The 21190-nt window shown below is 40.0% G+C and overlaps 1 protein-coding gene across 2 annotated transcripts in view; it reads right to left on the bottom strand.

The window, feature by feature from the left end:
* Window positions 1–915: 915 nt before the first annotated feature.
* Window positions 916–21190, bottom strand: part of LOC120799415 (junctophilin-1-like) — a 45062-nt gene continuing 24787 nt past the window's right edge. For both annotated transcript variants that reach the window (XM_040144594.1, XM_040144596.1), the window contains 5 exons: window positions 15174–15292; window positions 9479–9754; window positions 6327–6742; window positions 3761–3857; window positions 916–1905 (listed from right to left, as the gene is read on the bottom strand). In XM_040144594.1, the coding sequence (XP_040000528.1) occupies window positions 3777–3857; window positions 6327–6742; window positions 9479–9754; window positions 15174–15292 (892 nt within the window). In that variant the 3' untranslated portion in view covers window positions 916–1905; window positions 3761–3776. The remainder of the gene's footprint in view (window positions 1906–3760; window positions 3858–6326; window positions 6743–9478; window positions 9755–15173; window positions 15293–21190) is intronic.

The following is a 21190-nucleotide window of genomic DNA, read 5'->3' as shown; positions in this document are numbered from 1 at the left end:
CCCCAGTTCAAAACATTTCCTTCCAGCTCACTTCTGATGTAGCCATAGGGCTGAAATGATGACTTAATGAATTTCAGTAATTTAGGTAATAAGATCCTAAAATGAAAATCAGCTACCTCAATACTTAATTTCACCATGAAACTGGGAGTGTAGGGATACGCTCAAGGAGGGTATTGAAATGTATTAAACTGGGCTGAGTTTCATTTGTAAATTTCAAGAAATTCATGTACATAGAGTGGTTTATACAGCTGTTGTACTCCAAACTAATCATAAACAGGATACATGAGCCAGGGGTAAATTAAGCTCCCGAATCCAGAGGATTGCGGGAACATAAATGAAAATCTAGAAAAATAAATTCATGGTGGAGTATAAAGTGAAGGCAGATAGAAATTGATCATGTCCGAAAGGATCTTTCATTCATTGATTAAAAGAGGAATTTAGTTCCAAAATGACAATTCTGATATCTACTCTTACAAAACAGATTGCAAGTAGGAAATGCCCTTTGGAATAATGCCATTTGTAAAATTGCAATTAACCCTATAAAAACTATGATTTTGGAATATAACCCCTCTGATTGTCTAACGTGCGCCTGATTTGGTATTAAAAAAAAGCAGCCGCCGAAACCCACGGAAACAGATAAAAACAGATATGAACAGATCAATAGACAGACTGATGGAAATAGAGCCACTCTCTTAGGACCTGGCAGAGGGAGAATTAGCCAAGCACTTCACATTCCTGCCTGGACCCTTCTCACCCACTGTCACGTCACAGTGTAAAATGGTAAGGCAGCTGTTGGTTTCCATCAGCTCAAAGTGCATCTCTGAACATATCCAGTACCCACCTGCCCACCCACACACACACACACACACACACACACACACACACACACACACACACACACACACACACACACACACACACACACACACACAGCAGAAGCAGACACGTGTAAAATACACTAAGATATGCAGAAGCTAGGTTTCCATCCAAATAGTTTTGTGTGGATTTTTATGTGAGAGAAAAATTGACTAAAAGCACCATAATTCAACAAAAAGTCCATTGCAAAAACTTCTTCATGCTCACCTGAAGCAGAAAATGCATGCAGTGAAAAAGGCATTGATTGCCTAAAAACCAAGAACGTCAGTTCTTGGTGTGACTGACGTGGTGAACAGTTCAATTAAAGTGCACTAAAGCTCATAAATATTTTATGTAACGTATCTGACTGCCACAAACTGCAAATGTCTAAAGACGCTCTAAGTTCTTCTGGTGGATCATTTAGGAGACAAATTCTCTTTAACTCAGCTGGACGAGGCACAAACTTTTTATTGCAGCATTTCAGAACTTCCACATTTGCTTAACAGTTGGATGGAAATGGAGCTATAGACAGACAAGCACAAACATTACAGGCATTTATAGGCAGTATAGATGCCAGGCCTCACGCTCACTCACATTCACTCTACTCTCCAGGCCTCCTGTTATTTCTAACCCTGATAGAGAATCCATAGTTGGAGCTCAGAGGCCCATTTCCAACCAGCAACTGCTTGCTTCAGCTTTCACTGCACTCTGAGTGGAGTCACAAATCATCGCCAGTCCAATCAGGTTGGACCCGGGCACCAAAGACAGTCATTCAGTCCATCTAGAGAGAGGGTTGGGTTGGGGGTTGGGTGGGGTGGTGTTGGTGGAAGTTTCATCTTTCTCTCTCTCTGCTTTTCTCCCCTCTCTCTCTCCTCCATGTGCTTTTTTCTCCACTTCTTCTCCTCCTCCTTCTCCTCCTTCTCCTTCACTAGTCTATTTTCAGTACTCCATTTTGCCTGTGTCTGCTGTTCTGACTGGTGTCATTTTTTTAAAAGGCCCTTTTGGCTGATGGAGGGTTAGCAGCTTGGGCGACTAGTTTGGATGAGTCCACTGCAGGGTCAGAAAAGTGGGGGATTAGGGATAAAATGCCAGCATTATGTTGAATGACATTCAGGGACTGTGTTTGCAGCCATGCTGCAACTATGCACATATATTTAAGTAACCTACTTTGAAAACAGAAACACAACTCTTTAGATGCAAAACCTGGATTTTAAAATAAACAAGTAACTTCCATTTAGTTGTTTCATGTGCATAGGTATAGGTGAGGGATCTGGGTTTAACACCTAAAAAAATTATGATTATTAAAAAAAAAAATATATTTTACTTTAAATTTTCACATAGTAGCCAAATGCTTTATTTATCTCAGCTACAGAGAAAAACAGGCCTTTCTTTGAAACAGGTTTAAATGAAAGACAGGCAGCTCACTGTTACAGAATGATGTGCATGTGGCTATAGTAAAAGCGGCGCTCAGCAATTAAAATGTTTTTGGGGGTGGTTTTCTTTCCTGTCCAAAACCAAAAGTACAAGAGCAAAAGTGTAAGGAATGGATTAAACAGTTTAATTAATGTGTTAATCTGCTCTAACATAAGCTGCAAACATCAGCATTTCTGGCTAACTATCTTACTATCTACAGTAGTAATCAAGCATTACATCAAAGGCCAAGAGATAAAATACCATTAACTCCGTTTTTGGAGTTACATTAAAAAGCCCTGTTCACAGCTAGCACATCTACTGTGTAGTATTTCTTCAACATACTGTTGATAGCCAATCAGGGTTATGCTAAAATGAAATAATGATATTACAATTTTCCCATATTTTTTTAGACACTAACTAGCTCTACACTGTAATACAAGAACAACAGAGTTTCTTTGTCTTATATGTTATGTATCATCAGCTGGTGAGGATGAATACATAAAGAAATAAAAAATCACAAGTTGTCATATTAAGTAAGTTCTATAAGTTGTATTAAATTAAATTTCTTTTATTATTAACTCACTGTAATTAGATCAGTGTGTCAGTTTCAAATTTAAATTGTTTAATTATCACGTTCAGAACTTATCATCATGAGTTCAGTTAAATCCGATGGATTGTTTCCTTAACCCATCAATTTAAGACATTTAACATTGTTTGCTTATTTACATATACTTCCCAGCATACACTATATTATGGTTAAAATTCTAATATGAAGAAAGTTACACGGAGGCTGTTACACGTCTTTTTATACATAATGTATCTATGAGGAGTCACATGGTCTATCTGATCAAAATTAAAATCATGTGAACTTTGATGAAGATAGGTATGCACTTCAGACACTTCCTGCACCCTGCAACAAAAAACTGGAAAATGGAAATTTAAACTGTTCATGTATTTCAGACTTCCCTCTTGTTTCAATTGCATTACTCCGTACAGGACATGATGTTTCCTTAGAGGCAGAAGTAAGGTTGGGATAATTTGCAGAGAGATACTGTACCACCTGGAAAATATCCACTAGTCTACCATTTTGGTCTAAAGTTCCTATGTATTGATCAGTACCTAACTCATGTTCAACCCAGATTCAGAGTAGGGTCGCAAAGCCAGTTTAGCTTATGTACATTTACTGCTTAAGATGGATGGCTAATGCAGGTTCAACCTGTGTAAAGAACCATACTGATATGTTAAAGAGAAAATGTCAGTATAGAAAAACTATGTCCTGAGACAATAATGGGTGAGAGGTTTGGCTATGGCTCTGAATTAATGAACATTAGAAAAAAGAATATAATCAAAAAATGTCAAACATACAATTGCTTTTGATGTTTTTTAAATTATCCACATAACCCTATGTAATTTATAAACTGAAGACCAACACAGTTTCAGTTATGACAGGCAGATACTTTTTTGGAAGTAAGTAGTTCATATAAATTCTTACCTGAGTTGAGATTTGGTCAGGTGAGGAAATGGACAAAAATGATTGCTAGACCTACATTCAACAGCATCACAAGAGCCACCAATATAGAGTTAGGGCCCTGTGGGAACACAAGAAAAGACAATGTTGTATAATGTTATCTGAAGTCCTGTTACATGAGCAAAAACAATTTGCATATAATATCATATATATAGCATATATACAGTTTCGCCATCACTGGGCAAATTATATATTTTGTTGATTTTTTTAAGTAAAAAGTAAATCCCACCCCTGCAGCAAACAGACATTAAAACGGAGCCCTTTCCCAGATGTTAATGCACTGTTAACTTTAATTTCATGAAATTGAAAAAATTGTGGTATGTGCAAAGATTTGGGCACCCTTCTACTTTTAAATGGGTAGTTAAACTGTTTAATTAGTTTGTATTTTTTAAGTTCAGGAAATAAAAAGTAACAGTACATTAACATTTGAAGAAAGTCTTTTTTTTGGTATCTGTTTGTTGCAGGGGTTGTATTTACTTGCTTTTCACTACAAAAATCAACAAAATATGTTACTTTCCCAGGGGTGGCCAAACTTTTGCATACAACTGTATATGGCACATAAATTTTGTGCAGCTGTTTGCAACAAATAAGTTCTTATAACTGACTCTACAAGCCCAGCACCAACTGGCTATCTGAAAAAGTTGCTGAATAGCTGGTAAACATAGTCTAGCATGTACAAAGGATCCATACTGTAAGCAAAAACACAAAGGTTTAGGACAAAAAGAAAATTTGGTGTGTGAAATCACTGAGTGGACAGTGTATTTTTGTTGTTCAGAAAGAGAATCAGAGTGGTGATTGAACAGTAGTCAGAATTAGGGCTGGGTTTAAAAACAATCTCTATAATGATTATGAAAACATTCCCAAAATAATGATGCTAAACTGATGAGTACGTTTTGATAAATGTATCTGCATTTGGGTCAACCCTCTGCCTCTGCACCCCTATTAGGGTTCAGCAATTGGCTTACGTAGCTGAGTCGTATAGGGCCAAAAAAGGGAAAGAACCACAGCCACACACGTTGTTGGAACTGCAAAAATGAGCAACCATGAGGAGAGTCAGACGGTCACACAGGACGATGGAAATTGTGGTGAGGACAGGTCACATGACATCTTTGATTTGGAAATTATTCGGATTTCTAAAGCTGAATAAACAGCGTAGCGATATCAATTGCAGAATATGCAGGCGACCTGTGCCTATGAAGACGGGAAACACAACAGACCTTCCCCACCATTTGAAAAGGTAATGTTACCATCCCACTATACAGGAAGCCAAAGTCTGCACTCCCGAACTGCTAGCACTAGCACTCAAGCTCGCAAACAATCCTCTTGTGGTAATTTTAGTTCAAACTCCAGCATCAGTCACTCCAGTCTGACTTTTCACTCATTATCCCATATGATAGAATCTTAAAAAGAATCAGGGACACTGCCTACAATTTCATATTTTATAGCAAAAGACATGGTGCCAGTTAGAACAGCAGAAAAAATGGGTTTCAAGAGCTAATGAAAGTGGTATGACTCCGAGTATAAAGTCCCAGGACAGAATCATTTTTCAAAAACAGTGCTGCCTAAGCTTGATGCAAAAAGCAGAGGAAAAGTTGAAGAGCAGCTTTACACACACACACACATAGTCAGAACCTCACATGAGCCTAATAGAATTTATGTTATGTTGGTTGTGAAGAGTAACATATTATTGATTCAGAAATAAATGATTGTTTAGAACTATAACCAAACCTTGTGCTTTATGCAGGATTCAGTCCTAAACTGAATATACTCTTTGAAATTCAAATTAAAAGGTACCCTTGTATTTTTCTTGTAAACAATGCTTACATTCAATTTTACTCACTATAACTCATTTTGTGTATCCTGGGAGGACAACAGGCAACTGCGTCATTTCATCTGGTTGGTTATATGCAGAAACATGTGTGGTTTTTCTTTATATAAACCTTTCTTGTTTAATTCTCTGTAGAACAGTCAGAAATATCTGCAATTTAGTATGTAGAAAGTAATCTCAATTTCAATGAAAATCACAATATTGGTAATTGGCAATTGACAATAACATATTTTCCTCAAATCATTCAGTCCTACTTACAATTATTTAAGAGCTCTCTTATTCATACTATATCCAAATTCCTCAAAACCATGAGAATACTGCCAAAGTTGTGGTTTTCAGTCCATGCACAGTTTAATATGTACAACAATGCACCAACACTGAAAGGTTAGGCAGTCTACTTCCTGTGTGGCCCAACTGGACAAGGTTGGCAATCATATGCCATTGGGAGCCTAGAGTATGGATGTTCTAATGCTGATTGTAAATTGTACCAGGTAATTTCAAAGAGTAGTGCAACTTCAGCCAGAGAGGAGCATTCATCAGTGAACACACAGCTCTCCCTACCCTCTAAGGAACAAGTTGGCAATAACATTACCAGGATTGTGGGCTCATACCTGCTGGGGCTTGGCAAATGTCAAATCAATACACTTAATACTGCATGTCAGAATCAAAATCAAACATGTATGGTAATTTGATCAAACTCACCGACTCCTCCTCTACAATTTCAGGTGCTATTTCCATACTAGCTTTCTTGGTTTCTGCGAGGCTCTTTGGTTTGGTTGATTCCTGTCTTTTTGACTTGGGAGGCTCTGGTGCTTTGGTACTCTCTTTTATTGGAACTGATGAAGAGCTAGGGGCTAGGGGCATCTGAATCTGTTTGGCAGGTGGTGGCAACCATGCAAGGCTTGATGGGTGAAGGTCGTCCTCTACACCAATTGGTTCATCGGGTGGCGGACTCTTGACATCTGCCTTAACATAGTAACCGTGGTACTGGGAGTGAATCTGCCCATTGCTAGGATAACTGCTGACTGTCATGGTAACAGCTGGTTTGACTACTGGAGGAGCCTCCTGTAGCCTCATTTCATGTCTGAGAGAAAGTTTTGATGCTGCCTTTGTTATGCCTGCCAAGTAGAAGAAAGGAAAAGAGAGGAGAAATAGTTTACCAAAGAACCAATACATATATAGGGCGATTGTGGCTCAGGAGGTAGAGCAGGTGATCCACTAACTTGAAAGTTGGTGGTTCAATCCCCGGCTCCTTCAGTCCGCATGTCGAAGTGTCCTTGGGCAAGATACTGAACCCCAAATTGCCCCTGATGTATCATCATTGTGTGTGTGTGTGTGTGTGTGTGTGTGTGTGTGTGTGTGTGTGTGTGTGTGTGTGTGTGTGTGTGTGTGTGTGTGTGTGTGTGTATACAGAGTGCTGTACGCATAGAAAAAGTACTGTATGAATGTGTGTGTGAATGGGTGAATGTGGCATGTAGTGTAAAGCACTTTGAGTGGTCGATAAGACTAGAAAAGAGCTATATAAGTGCAGTCCATTTGTATTTGTTGGAGCAGCTGTGGCTCAGAAGGTAGAGCGAATTGTCCACTAATCACAGGATTGGTGGTTCAATCTCTAGCTACTCTTGTGTGTGTTTTGAATTGCTCTTGGGAAAGACATTGAACCCCAAGTTGCTCCTGATGGTCAGCAAAGCATGTTGCATGGTACTTTGCTGCCAGCAGTGTAAATGGCTGAAATTTTAAAGTGCTCTGGCTAAAATGGCTATATAAACCTAACCCTATGTTACTTATGACCCCTTGCAACCAAGGAAAACTGATTGTTAACAATGCCCCAATGTGCTCCATTTAAACCCTTTTTGCATTTCTATTTTTAATGCAAAAATTAAGAACAGGAAAAAAATTACAGCCAGATGTTTCTCTTAATAATATCCACACTAACAGAGAGTGATAGTGAGCACACTGACAATTAACTGACAATGAAGTGACTATTCTGCTCTAATTATACTCAAGATGCCTGGTTTCTTAGTCAGTTACTGTTACTCTTTCTTACCACCAACACTGCTGGTTGCCGTGTTGCAGCAGTAATTACAGTTGATGCTGACCATGTTGCTGGTGAAGTCACTGCCAAGATTCACCATGATGCTGCTTTTAACACTGCTACAGCACAACATGTTGCTGCAAAAATCACTGATGCTACTCACCATGTTGCTTCTACAAACAGTGCTGCTGCTAGAACCACAGCTGTTTGTCAGCATATGTGCAGGTCAAAGAACTGCTGCTTAACATGTTGTTACTAAAAACTGATGCTATTCATTGCCACTGCCGACTGAATTGCTGTTACATTGTGTCTATAGAGGCAGCGTAGTGAAAGCAGCCCACTAGCAGCGCAGCAGCTGCTTTAGTCCTCCATCAATGTGTATGCAGGAGTCCTTCAGCCATAGTACTGCTGTGCAGCGGGCTGCATCTTGGAAGTGCTCAGAGCCCAATACACAATCACTCTAGTTACACATGCAAAAAAGAAAAAAAAATCAAATGACTGACAAACATGGAAAAAATGCCTCCTGTTTGGACACAGTGTTACAGTGTTATAATGATACTCATCAAGTTGCCACTAAGATAATTGCTGCTGTTGCTCATCATGTTGCTGCTACAATTATTGCTGCTACCAACATTTATTCAGCCCCACTTCCAAACCAGAATCCCTCTATAGGCTCTGATTCTAGAGAAGCTGTAAAACGTATGCTCGATGTGTAGGAGACGCTCAAGGCTTAGATACCAAATATAAAACCTGTACATCCTCAACACATACATAAAAATCTGTTTCAGATACAGATCCTGGTTGAAATTATTGGCACTCTGAATTTTAAGTACAGAATTTAGAATTTCTTCCCAAATAAATGCAAATTAACCAACTTTGTATAATCAAAATATTTTAATAAAATGTCCAAGGTTACTGAACATAAGAAAATAAAACAACAAAACTTGCATGATATTGAAATAATACAAACACAAAATTTACCTCAGACACAATTACTGGCACCCTTCACTAATATTTGGTTGCAAAACCTTTGGAAACAATGACAGCCTCTAAACGTTTCTTGTAGCCATCTAGAAGCTTTTTCCACCGGTTCTTTTTGCAATGGCAGATTTTAGGTCTTTTTTTCCCACAATCTGCACCAACCTTCGCAGACTTCTCTCATTGAGTTTCCTCTAAGTGCCAAGTCCGGGAAGCCTCTTAACAGTTTTATGACTGTGAAACTTTATGAACTGTTGAAACAGGGATTTCAAGATCTTTGGCGATTGCCTTGTTGCCTTTGGAATTGCTATGTTTTTGAAAATAGCATCTCTGATGCTTTTAGACAGCTCTCCTGTTTTCGCCATTGTGAAAAAGAAAGTGGAAACAATGAGCCCCTTTTTATGCAGTAAAACCATTATTCATTGGTTAATGCAGGTCATGTGAACACTGAAAATTAAGTACAGATGAGTCTTATTTGTTGTTTATTTTGTTTGAGGAGCTAAATTAAATTCATCCAAAGGGTGCTAATAATTGTGTTAAGAATGCATTTTATGTCTGTATTTTTTATTTCAATATGTGGAAGCATTTTTTAGTTGCTGTTCAGGAACCTTGGAAATTTGATTAAATATTCTGATTATACAAAATTGGTTAATTTGCATGTATTTCTAAAGATATTCTAAATTCTGTACTTTAGGGGTGCCAATAATATCAACCAGGACTGTGTATAAACTGCTGTTATTGTTAACTATAAAACCGTCAAATGATGACTGTTCATTGCTGATGATGGATGTTACATGAGAAGGACATGTTGGTCAGTTTTACAGTAACCAAAGTTGCTTACCTGCTGTCAAAGACTCAGCTGTTGGGGTTCTGTTCTCTTTCCCAGCCGGCTTTGCAGGAGCAACGGTGGTTGGAGTTTTGCTGCTGAAAAACGTCTTCTTAACAGCAGTTGGTGAAGGATTTAGGCTGGGACCTGGGCTCTGAGATGGAGACTGGGTAGGCGTTGTTCCTTTCCGGTAGAAATGAGGGCTCCCTGATGGAGACTCCTTTTTCTCCTCCACAGGAACCTCCTTAACCTCTACTGGCTCATTATACTTCTGCCGTATGTAGTCAGGGCCTGGAATAAAAGAAAAATTACTAAAGCAAGTTATGTCTGACAGGCTAAACAGCCCAGCATTTAAGGATAATTATGGTTCATTATTGCTGAGATCTGGGAACAAGGCAATGTTGTTACAACAAAGCCAGATGGTCAATGGACAATCTGACAGGTTGTAAACAAAGCACCAGTTTATCCAGATTATCTAAACCACTTTATTTGGAGCACAATCTAAAAAGTGAGTGCAACTGAAATGTCAATAATAATCCCTCACTTCACATGAAAACTGTGTACACATAACTGCTTTAAGTACAGTAGTTCAAAACTGAATTGGGAAGTAGGTCTGTAAACTCTGATGGGTGTTTACAGCATACTATTTGGGTAATAATTGTAAAGTTCACCTGCATTTCTCAAAACACTGGAATTATACTTGAAGTTGTTTTGGAACGATTTTACAGTGGCTAAGTGCAAGGGCAATAATCACTGTCTTTACTGTGTATTAACTGTTCTGAGTTGAAACTAGGTTAAATGGGGAAAGGGAAGGGTGAATAGAAGAAATGGCAAAAAAATACAAAAAACTAATTCTTTTGAGAGTACGTCATTTTGAACGCTGTCAATGGGAATTAGAATTTGTAAGTGGAACATGAGTGGAAATCAATGGAATATGCAACTGTAAGTAATTAAACATATGTTGCAGCATTTTAATAAAACTTGTTGGGTAGTTTTAGTAAGTTTTTTCCTCTTTTGCTCCTGTCTATTTCAATAGTAAATAATCAATGATAGAAGTAAACCAGTAATTGTTCATTTTAAATACAATTCAGAATCAGAATCATCACAATAATTGTTTATTCAAACAATTATTGATAAAGACAATCAACAGTCACAGCCCTTACATATAAAGGTAACAATAAAATAAAAATTAAATTCCAATATTTTAAAAGAAGTGGATCCAGTGATATCCTGCTCTGTTTTTCTTGAGTCACCAGATGAGTCAATACCCTGCTTGTATCATGTAAGAATCCAAATATAGTGAACACTGTGTACAGACTTAAAGATAACTATTTCCATCATCCCTGACCTTCTAACTTAGTCAGCATTAGTCAGAATCACCATTTACTGCAGCCAGAACATTGGGACAATGGACTTGCTGTCAGATTGTCTTCAGCCTCATCAGATCTCACTTAGATACAGTACAGTGGCTTCAGAAAGTATTCAGACCCCTTTTGTAAATTGATTAAATTGCAATATTGTCCATCAGTAACCCATAATGATAAAGTGAAAACATTTTTGCTAGTGTATTAAAAATCAAAAACCAAAATCTCTCATTTACAAAAGTATTCAGACCCTTAATGCAGTACTTAGTAGAAGCCCCTTTGGCAGCAATTACAGCTTCGAGTCTTCTTGGTTAAGTCTCCACAAGCTTTGCACACCTGGATGTGGGCAGTTTATCCCATTCCTCCTGGCATGTCTCTCAAGCTCTGTCAAACTGGATGGGAAGAGTCTGTGAACTGCCATCTTCAGGTCTCTCCACAGATGTTCTATGGGGTTTAAGTCTGGGCTGAGCTACTCAAGGACAGTCAGAGACTTGTCCTGAAGCCACTCTAGCATTGTCATGGCTGTGTCATGCTTAAAGGTAAACCATTATCCCAGTCTCGGGTCACGTGGTCAAGTCACTCTTGAGCAGGTTTTCTTCAAGGACCTCTGTATTCGGCTGCATTCATCCTTCCCTCAATTCAGACCAGTCTCCCTGTCCCTGCTGCAGAGAAGCACCCCCATAGCATGATGCTGACACCACCCTGCTTCATCGCAGGTATGGTATTAGCCAGGTGATAAGCAGTGGGGGTTGTTTACCAGACATAGTTCTTGGAGTTCTGCCCAAAGGGGTTCAATTTTTATCTCATCAGAACAAAGAATCTTTTCCTACATGATCTCAGAATCCTTTATATATTGTTTGGCAGAATTCGAGCGGCCTGTCATATGCCTTTTACTCAAAGTGGCTTCTGTCTCGCCACTCTACCATGAAGGCCTGATTGATGGAGTGCTCCTGAGATGATCATCCTTCTGGCAGGTTCTCCCATCTCAGTAGAGGACTTCTGAACCTCTGTTAGGGTGACCATTTGGTTCTTGGTCACCTCCCTGACAATGACCCTTCTTGCTTGGTTACTCGGTTTGGCTGGACCGCCAACTCTAGTAAGAGTCCTGGTGTTTCCAAACTTCTTCCATTTCACAATTATTGAGGCCACTGTGCTCCTGGGAACACTCAGAAGTTTAGAAATGATTTTATACCCTTGTCCTGATCTATGCCTTGCCACAGTTTTATCGCAGACGTCTACAGAGAGTTCCCTGGACTTCGTGGCTTGGTTTTTGTCCTGACATCGAGTTTGAATTGTGACACCTTATATACAGAGATGTGTACCTTTCTAAACTTTGTCCAATCAATTCAATGTGCCACAGGTGGACTTCCATCAAGTTCTAGACACATCTCAAGGATAATTAAAGCAAAGAGGATGCACCTGACCACAATTCGGGATGCCTCATCAAAGGGTCCGATTCAGTTTTTGATTTTTAATAAATTTGCAAAAATTTCTAAAAACATGTTTTCCCTTTATGATTATGGGTTACTGAGTGTAGACGGGAAGAAATGTCAATTTTATCACTTTAAAATTAAATCTTTAACACAATAAAGTGTGCAAAAAGAGAAGGGGTCTAAAGCCACTGTATATAGGTAGACATTGATCTTATGCAGCTAGCAGTTATGTAGGCTAAAAACCTTTGTGCTAGTTAAGATAGCAGGTAGAACCACAGCAAATTACTATGGTAGCTAGTTGATACAGGCATTCCTTAACATTATAAGACATAGGCACAGCTCCTAAGCATTTTTGCTAAAAGTGTAAACTGAGTAAATGGAAAACACTATGCTGAGAAAGAAAGGATACAGAATTGGCCCTAAAACAAGACATTTTTTCTGAAATTTAGGATTAAAAAAGTGGGGATTGTCTTGTATTCCAGGACTAGACAAATTCGTGTTCATTCATTACAACAGATATACTTTTTGAATGGAGTGAGTCACAGTGTAATTCCTGTCTTTTACAGAGTGTTTTCTAGTCTGTCTATAGTGAGTCTTTCAGAGTTAATCAGCCTTAGACAGTTTTGTTAGCCTGGTTTAACCTGCAGGAGTTTCTGAAGGCTGGTGTAACATGCTCTGCTGCCACAGAGGACATAATTTCATGACGAGAGAAAACGAGTTCTTAGCGTCTCCCGACGTCTTTACAGCAGAAACTAGGGAGAAAATCTGTCAAACAGCCAAGAATTACATCTGATACAGATGATGAGCTCAAAAAGACAGTCTGAAAAATGTTAACTTTCAGAGAAAATAATTATGCGAGAGGAATAAGAGTGAGAGAGGAATCGACTCACTATAGTAACTCAGTCAGCTGACTAGGGGCCCTAGGAAAGTGAGCTGTCCACAGACGTGCAATCACAGTGCAATCACTCACAAAAATTTGAAAAATTACTTTAGGACATAGTGCTCACTTCATCAGTGAGCATATTTGTTTCTCTTTTCTTCTTGCTAATGTCTGCGTGTACTGTGAAAAACAACAACCTGTGATGTGCTTTTATACATATTGTAATGATAATGGTACAAAATGATGTGAAAATGCAATTTTCATAATGCAGAATGCCCAAACACCCCGACAGTAGTTTGATAGCTGTTGTTTTCCTGATTGTCTTTTCTTTTCTTTCCCATTTTCTGTTTCCTCTATGTTCACTTTTGCACAGTCAATACACAAAATTAGCTCTTGGAGCAACAGTAATTATTGTACAAGCACTGGTCTGCTGTGTAATAGTTTCATAATAAAACAGAGGCAGAACATTTGTATAGAGAATTTTTTAAAATTCCAATCTATGGAAGCAGAGTATGGCCATTGTTGCACAAACGTCATTTTATCATATTATCTTGATATCACAAGTTAATTATTTTGTTATCTTGGGATAACACACCTTTTTTCTTGAGATAACGAGATGCCTTTTTCTCCAGAGAATTAAATATTTATCCCATTATCTGGAGAAAAAACCCTGTTATTTACTTGGGTACGCAAGATAATTAACCCATTATCACAAGAAAGCAACTCTTATCCTGATATAACTAACTCTTTATCATGATCACAATCCCAGCTTCCATACAAATCACTCGAGTTCAGAGAATAATCATTTCAGTTGTAGGGGCTTCACATGCGTGCAAGTGCGATCATCAAGTAAGGCTGACATCTGGGCAAAGTCAGATATAGGATTGTGTGTAAAATGTTATTAAAGAATTTAATTTTAATGCTGGATGCTTAGGTTTTTATTATGAATTTATTTTGTATTTCAGTCTTATTTTTGAACGACTAGAGTTCTTTGCTCATTTTAAATTTGTGTTTCAACAAATATGGACCTTGCTTGCGCTCTCTCTTTCTCTACCAACGAGCCACATAAATCCACATTTCAACATTGGGCTGTCAGTGTCAGGAGCAGGTTAATGCATGAAGATTTATTTAGAGGAATGGCTGGAAACTTAAGTTTCCTGCTTTATAATCCTTTGTCATGCTTGCTATAACACACGTGTTCTCCCCCTTCTCTGGTACGCACCCGCTGCCGCTCTCTCTCTCTAATCTAACAGTGATCATTTTTACTAGATTTTCCTTTTTTTATAAGTTAAATTATTAATAATTATTCTATTCATATTAATCAAAATGTCCAAATTCATGGTTTATCATTTATGAGGCTGATTTTATGAGACTGATTTGAATTCCCCAGTTGCACCTACACAGCACTAGTTGTATGGTAATTTAGTGTAACCGTGACTCTTTATTGTCCTCAAGGGGGATATCTGGTTTGTAGCCAGGTGATACTGGTTGTAAAAAAACATCATGGACAATAAAAACAATAAAGATGATCAATCACACAACATAGTAAAGCACAGATAAGATAGTAGACACATTTAACACCTTCCTTGAGGAGGAAACAAAGCCTGAAACATATCTAGGATCTTGTTAAGAAAACGTTTGACAGGAGTTTAACAGGCACCAAAACAAAGGTAGACTTAGTCATTCTATGTTTAGCAGTATATGGGAACAGGCTTTGCCCCTGTCCAAAATGATTTACAAATACATCACTACTTACTTTGATGTTAAAGAATGTTTTTGATATTAATTCTTGTGACCGCCTGTGATGCAAAATGTATGCTAGTATTATATCACTTTCAAAAACAGAAAACACACAGGACAATCATTTCTGTAATCTATTGATAAAAACAGGGTAACAAATCACAGTTTTTGTCACGTCAATGGTAAAAAAAGGCAAAATGAAGGCAGATAGGTTTTTTCAATGTCTTCAGTGTTTGATTCACCTTATTCTTACCCTGCTGTGTGTTGTTGTACTTTTGCTGCTGTTACAGTACCTGGCTGATGGAAACTTGGGGAGAGCTCTCTGGCTGCAGCTCTGGCAATGTCCGAATCCTGGCTAGCTGACTGCGCTGCCTGGTCTGCAGCCTCTGCTTTGGCCCGAGCATGGGATGTCCTGCGAAAATACAAAATTATAATACATAGACTCAGTAACTTTAGCATCATCAAGTAAGTAACTAACATACACACACACAACGTAGTTGATCCCATTTTGCTACATAGTTAACTTGGTATTGTCTTTCACAAAAATCAGACACCACTGATTTGATGAATTTATGAAATTTAATGAGATTATGGATCTAACTACAGTGCTGTAGTATTTACTTTACTTATAGAGCTTTTTGTTAGCTGACTGAAAATTAGCTTAGTAATAACATCCAATCATAATCTGACAGTTCTCGCTCTGCTGATATCTTCACCACCTGTTACTGCTGCCCTCTCTACCAACCACCTCCTGTTTACAGTAGGGCTACAACTATAGGTTAATTTTACATTTAAGTACAGGACAAAAAATACTTTGAAGTATTTTTTAAAAAAGAAGATAAAAAAAATGAGAAATTAATTTGGCCAGGTCTCTTTTAAATCAACTTGTACAAAAAAGAAACACCATATTGTAATATTTAATATTATAATTTGTATTTGTGCCTAAACTGTAAAAAAACCCCCCCCAAAAATAGATGTGATACATTTTTTGGTAGGAGCACATCAGAATGGATTTGATCCCACCATCCCACGGTGCAATTTTATCCACTCACGGAAATGGTCAAACGGAAGCCCTGATTGGGCCTTAAATTTAGATATACGTAGGTACTACCAGTACCTCCATCTTTAAGACCTGACCTGACTGAACGCAGCTAGTACTGCCAAAATTGAATCTGACCCAAGGCTATATTTCATCTTTATTTAATCCATTACTGACTTTCTGCCCTATCTTCCAGATTGAGGGTGTTGAGGTGCGTCCTGAGAGGAGATCTGAAGATCTCGTATAATAAAGCCAAACAAGATCTGTTCATTACTAAACTCAACTGTCTTTTGTCCACCTACTCCTGATAGTATTGCAGTGGCGGTTCTTCACAAAACAAAAAAACTTTGGCAGGATACAGACATTGGCTACAGAGAGCACTTTAGCCAGACACCAGACAATTTCACTTATGTTCTGTCATCTGTGTCTTTGTTCATACACAGAGGTTGGCAAAATACAAACAGGTTACAAATTAAAGGAAAAACCCTGAAAAATTGAGTGGAGGAACAGAATGACAATGCCTACATCCATAGGGCACAAGGGGTGACTGAATGGTTTGATGAGTTTGAAAATGATGTGAATCATATGCTATGGCCTTTGCAGTCACCAGATCTCAACCCACTTGAACACCTATGGGAGATTTTGGAACAGACTAGACAGCTCTCTCCAACATCATCATCAAAACACCAATAGGGAATATCTTTTGGAAGAATGGTGTTCCATCCCTCCGGTAGAGTCCCGAGACTTGTAGAGTCTATGTCAAGGTGCACTGAAGCTGTTTTTGTGGCTCATGGTGACCCAACACCTTACTAAAAGCCCAATACTAACATATCTGTTTTATCTAATTTCTCTCTTTTATTACCAAAGAGCAATGGTTTACAAAACATCAGCTAATAGCTTCTCATTTTTAGCTGGCACCCACCGTCAATTTCCCCAGTTAAAATGACAAATGTCTCCAGCAGCAGGCCTGCTGCTAATTAACGTTTATACTGCGAGTAAACTGATGACAGAACAAAACTGAACTTGTCTGTTGTCTGATTAAAGTGCTGTCTGTAGCCAATGTCTGTAGTCTGCCAAACATTGTTTGTGATGAAGAACCTCCACTCTGTAGTACAACTGCACAACAAGTGTTTCTGTATTTCCAACAACTGCAGTAGAGTTATACATCTTCTCTCTTGCAGATCGTGTCACATCAGTTTCAGTGGATACATTCTCCCAGTTAAACATTCATTCGTATTAAAACCATAAGTACAGTTTATAAACATTTTTGAACTAGGATCTTAAGTACTTGAATCTAGTAGCTTGTGAAAAATAATGTGTAACAGATTTAGTAGCTACAGCTGTTATTTCAATGTGTCACATACATATTTAATCAACATTTATGTAGTTCTAAATACCAAACTGGACTTGGTACCGGCAGATACTCAATATTGAAGGACTTGGATCAAGATCAGGGTAAAAAAACTTGACTGGAACATCCCTAGTAACACTTAAACAGTTGGTCTGTCAAACTCTGTTTGGACCTCTTTTTTCTGTGACCAGAGCCCTAACAGGCTTAAAAGACTGTTGCTGTTTCAATGTTTTTTCTAGTGCTGTCCCCCTAAAAGTTGATGACTTGATGCATTAGTAGAGAAAATCCATGTACCTTTGTCTTAATCGTTCTATTTCGTATGGGCCTTTAAGGCTATCAGTAGTGGGTTTATCCCTTGTGTGACAAAAATTTCTGTCCACGCCCACCTGTAAGGGGGGGCCTCACCTCTGTCTCATCTCAGGTACAAATTGGACTGGGACCAGACAATCGGCTCCCAGTTTTTCTTCAGCGAGTTACATACACCATCTGACAAACCATGAAAGAGAGATGTCTTCATCGGAGACCGTTCGAGTGTGTCCAGTGTCAGACGGGCTACATAATGAGCTTTGACTTGCATGCCTGCTGTGAGTCTTGCTTTCGGGCGGAGCATGCCAGTCTGGCACTAACCCCTCAGGCAATGTGCCCGTACAGCAAGCGCCTTCCTTTAGGCTGAGCAGCAGCAAAGGGCAGATGCTTTCGCTGCTGCCGCCAAGGGTGTGTTCCTGGTTCCTGACAGCTATCCCCAGGATGAAGCCATTGCCTTGTTCGAAGTCAGACAAGCCTGACATCGACCTGTCGGGTGCATACCCGGGTGTTGCTTGGGATGTCCTTCTCCACAGCAACATCCTTGCCAGCCATAGGCACGCTTGTTCACGAGTTCCCTGAGATCATCATGACAGCAGCAGTCTAGATTTACCTGGCTGTCCCACCAGCTAAGGCTCCACCTCCCCCGGACAACATGACAGGTAGCTTTGCCTCGGCCCAGGTGGCCTGACATGACCCTGTCTGGCCACTTTTCCCAGCCATTGTTGGCTTAACAGACCATGGCTTCCCTCCCATTCCTTCCCTGGATGCGGGCGTTTCAGTGGTGTTGAGCGTTAAGTCGGTTGCTCGGTTGGCACCCAAACCCCACCCTGGAGCAAGAACCAGATGATGATGAGATTCATTGACAGATCCCAACACTGCCTACCAGGCCTCAGCGGGGGCAAACAATATGTCTTTGCTGGCATATTCCATGACAAAGCTAGGCCCTGAGCCTGAGCTCCTGCCTCCTGAATGGGCAGAGGAGCTCAGTCAAGCCATCCTGAACCTGTGTGCATCAGTTGTTGTCTCCACCACCCGTATCACAGCCGGGCAGCAGCTGATTGGAGGGAATGTTTGGCTGCGTCTTTCCCCCTCCATCCCGGACTTGGTGAAGGAGGAACTCCTGGATGGCCCCATCAGTCTGGATGGGCTGTTTGGGCCCCATCTCCAGTCTGTGGTGGACCAGTTGCAGAAGCCTTCGGAGGAAAAGATTAAACAGCATGTGGCCCGTTCTCAGCCTGAGACGCACTCCCAACACTCCTCTGTCACTGCCAGGGCTGCTAAGACCGCTGACAGAGGCAGAGACAGAGGCTGTCCGCTGGCAGCCACTGTGGTTCTGCCTCACCCCCCCCCCCATCCTCTACTTCCTCCACTGCCTCTTTAGCCTGCGTTCACATTAGCGCAACCAGTGCCTCAATGGGGCCACAAGAACCGCCATGTGGCCTGCTCCTCTTCAAACACCCCTCAGGAGCTAACGAGGAAGCAAAGCAGGAAGCAATGACTTCTTTGATGGGTTGTGTGTGGTGAGAAAGTGGGGAATTTTTGTGTTTAGGAGCTGACCTCTACAGTCAAAATGGCTCTTTTAAGAGCCACGCACGAGCGTCTCTCTAGGACCAAATTCCTACTGAAACTCAGTCTGTCCCCAAGTCTGCTAACCCAGCTGCAGCTTTTAAATTACCAACCCACAGTGTGTGAGCTGGCAGTCTTTAAACTATCGGTTAAAAGGCAGCACGGACTCAAAGTCAAAGCAACACTCTTCCTCATGTACCCAGAGCTTTCCCCAACACATTTTTTCTAATGGTATGTGTGAGAATTTGCCATCAGTATGCCTTGTGTGGCTCCACACACGTCCGTCTGCAGCGTCTCCTCTCCTTATCCTCTGGTGTGTTTAAGCGTGAACACTCCTCTATCTCACATTTAAGAACCCCCCTCCTAAACGGTGACTTATTGATGAAAATTATGTATCACCTCCCCAGCAGAGTCCACTGCGAGCAGGTATGTAATGCATTTTGTGGACACTTCTGATCAGCCTTTTCAGTCCAAGCCCCATGGGTTGCCATGGAGGCAACATCGACATGGGCAACAGCAGCAACGGATTTGGCTTACTTTGCCTCCATGACAACTGTAGCGCATTAAGTAAATACACACCTGCTTTCAGATCATTACTCAGAGTGGCGACGTGCATGCTTAATGGACGGCTGGATGGACAGGCTGATCAGCAGGTGTTACACACTACAGTTCACCTTGACCCCCCCATGGTTCAACAGGATACTCAAAACAGTCGTGTCATCCAAAGGGAGAGTTTCTTTCTCTCCAATCAGAGCTACAGGAACACCTGATGAAAAACGCAATTTCTGGGGTTCCCCAGGGAGAAGATCGTTTGGGATTTTGCTCAGACTATTTCCTGGCTCAGAAAATTATGGGTGGGTCGAGACACATCCTCAATTTAATGCTGTTCAACAAATTGATAATGGAAAGGCCCTCTCACATGCTGACGATTAGACGGGTGCTGGAATGTGTTCGCGAGGGTGACTGGTTCACTTCGATAGATCTGAGAGACATGTATTTCCACATCTCCATCCTCCCAAAACACAGGAAATTCCTGTGCTTCTCTTTCTGGGGGACTCATTTCCAGTACAACCGTCTGCCATTCAGTTACTCCCTGGCTCCCCACATTTTCCAAGTGTGCATAGACGGCTCTGGAGCCGTTACACAGGATGGAAATAAGAGTGCTTTTTTACTTGGAAGACCTGCTACGAAGATATGGCAGCTTACATAAATCGCCAGCGAGGAGTGACCCAGCACAGCTGTTGAACATAGCCAGGTGGCTGCTGTGCTGGGCGCACACACACCTTTTCTCCATTAGAGTAGTGTACATTCCCCGGCGTACTGAACAGATGTGCCAACATTGTGTTGAGGGTGGGAAGAGAAGCGAACATAGCACAATACAGGATCCACATAAAGATGTATAATAATAAGGAGACCAATAATAAAACTAGTAATTATAAAGAAAAAAAGAAAAAAAATAATAATAATAACCAGACTAAATATATTAATGATAATGATAATAATAATAATTGTAGCAGTGGGTGTTGACAAGGATCATGTGGGCATTAGGTGGTTTGCAGATCCAGACTCTGCAGCTCCAGAGGCAGAAATACCTGCAGAAAGCAAAAGGAAGAGAGAGAAAAGACACGAAAAAGCACAAAACTATGGGAGAGAGAAGAAGTCAAATAAGTAACAAGCATTGAAGAGATATGAATGCGTATGGATGGAGAGGGAGAGAAGGAGAGAGGAGCTCGGTGCATCATGGAAAGCGACAGGAGGAGATGGTAGAGAGATGAAAAAGCACAAAACTATGGTAGAGAGAAGCCAAGTTAGTAACAACCATTAATGGGATATGAATGAGGCTCTCTTTCCATTTTTAAAATGTTACAAATACTGATCATTTTAAAAAAGCCCCCTTTTTTTATTTTCCAATTTTCGTTTTCTGAATAGGAAATCAAAAAAAGCCCCGTTTTTCATTTTTCAATTTTCATTTCAGAATAGGAAATCAAAAAAAGCCCCGTTTTTCATTTTCGAATTTTCACTTCAGAATAGGAAATTAACTGAGACGA

This window comes from Xiphias gladius, chromosome 14 (assembly GCF_016859285.1).
Source record: "Xiphias gladius isolate SHS-SW01 ecotype Sanya breed wild chromosome 14, ASM1685928v1, whole genome shotgun sequence".
NCBI lineage: Eukaryota > Metazoa > Chordata > Actinopteri > Istiophoriformes > Xiphiidae > Xiphias > Xiphias gladius.
This window is presented reverse-complemented; position numbering and strand designations above follow the sequence as displayed.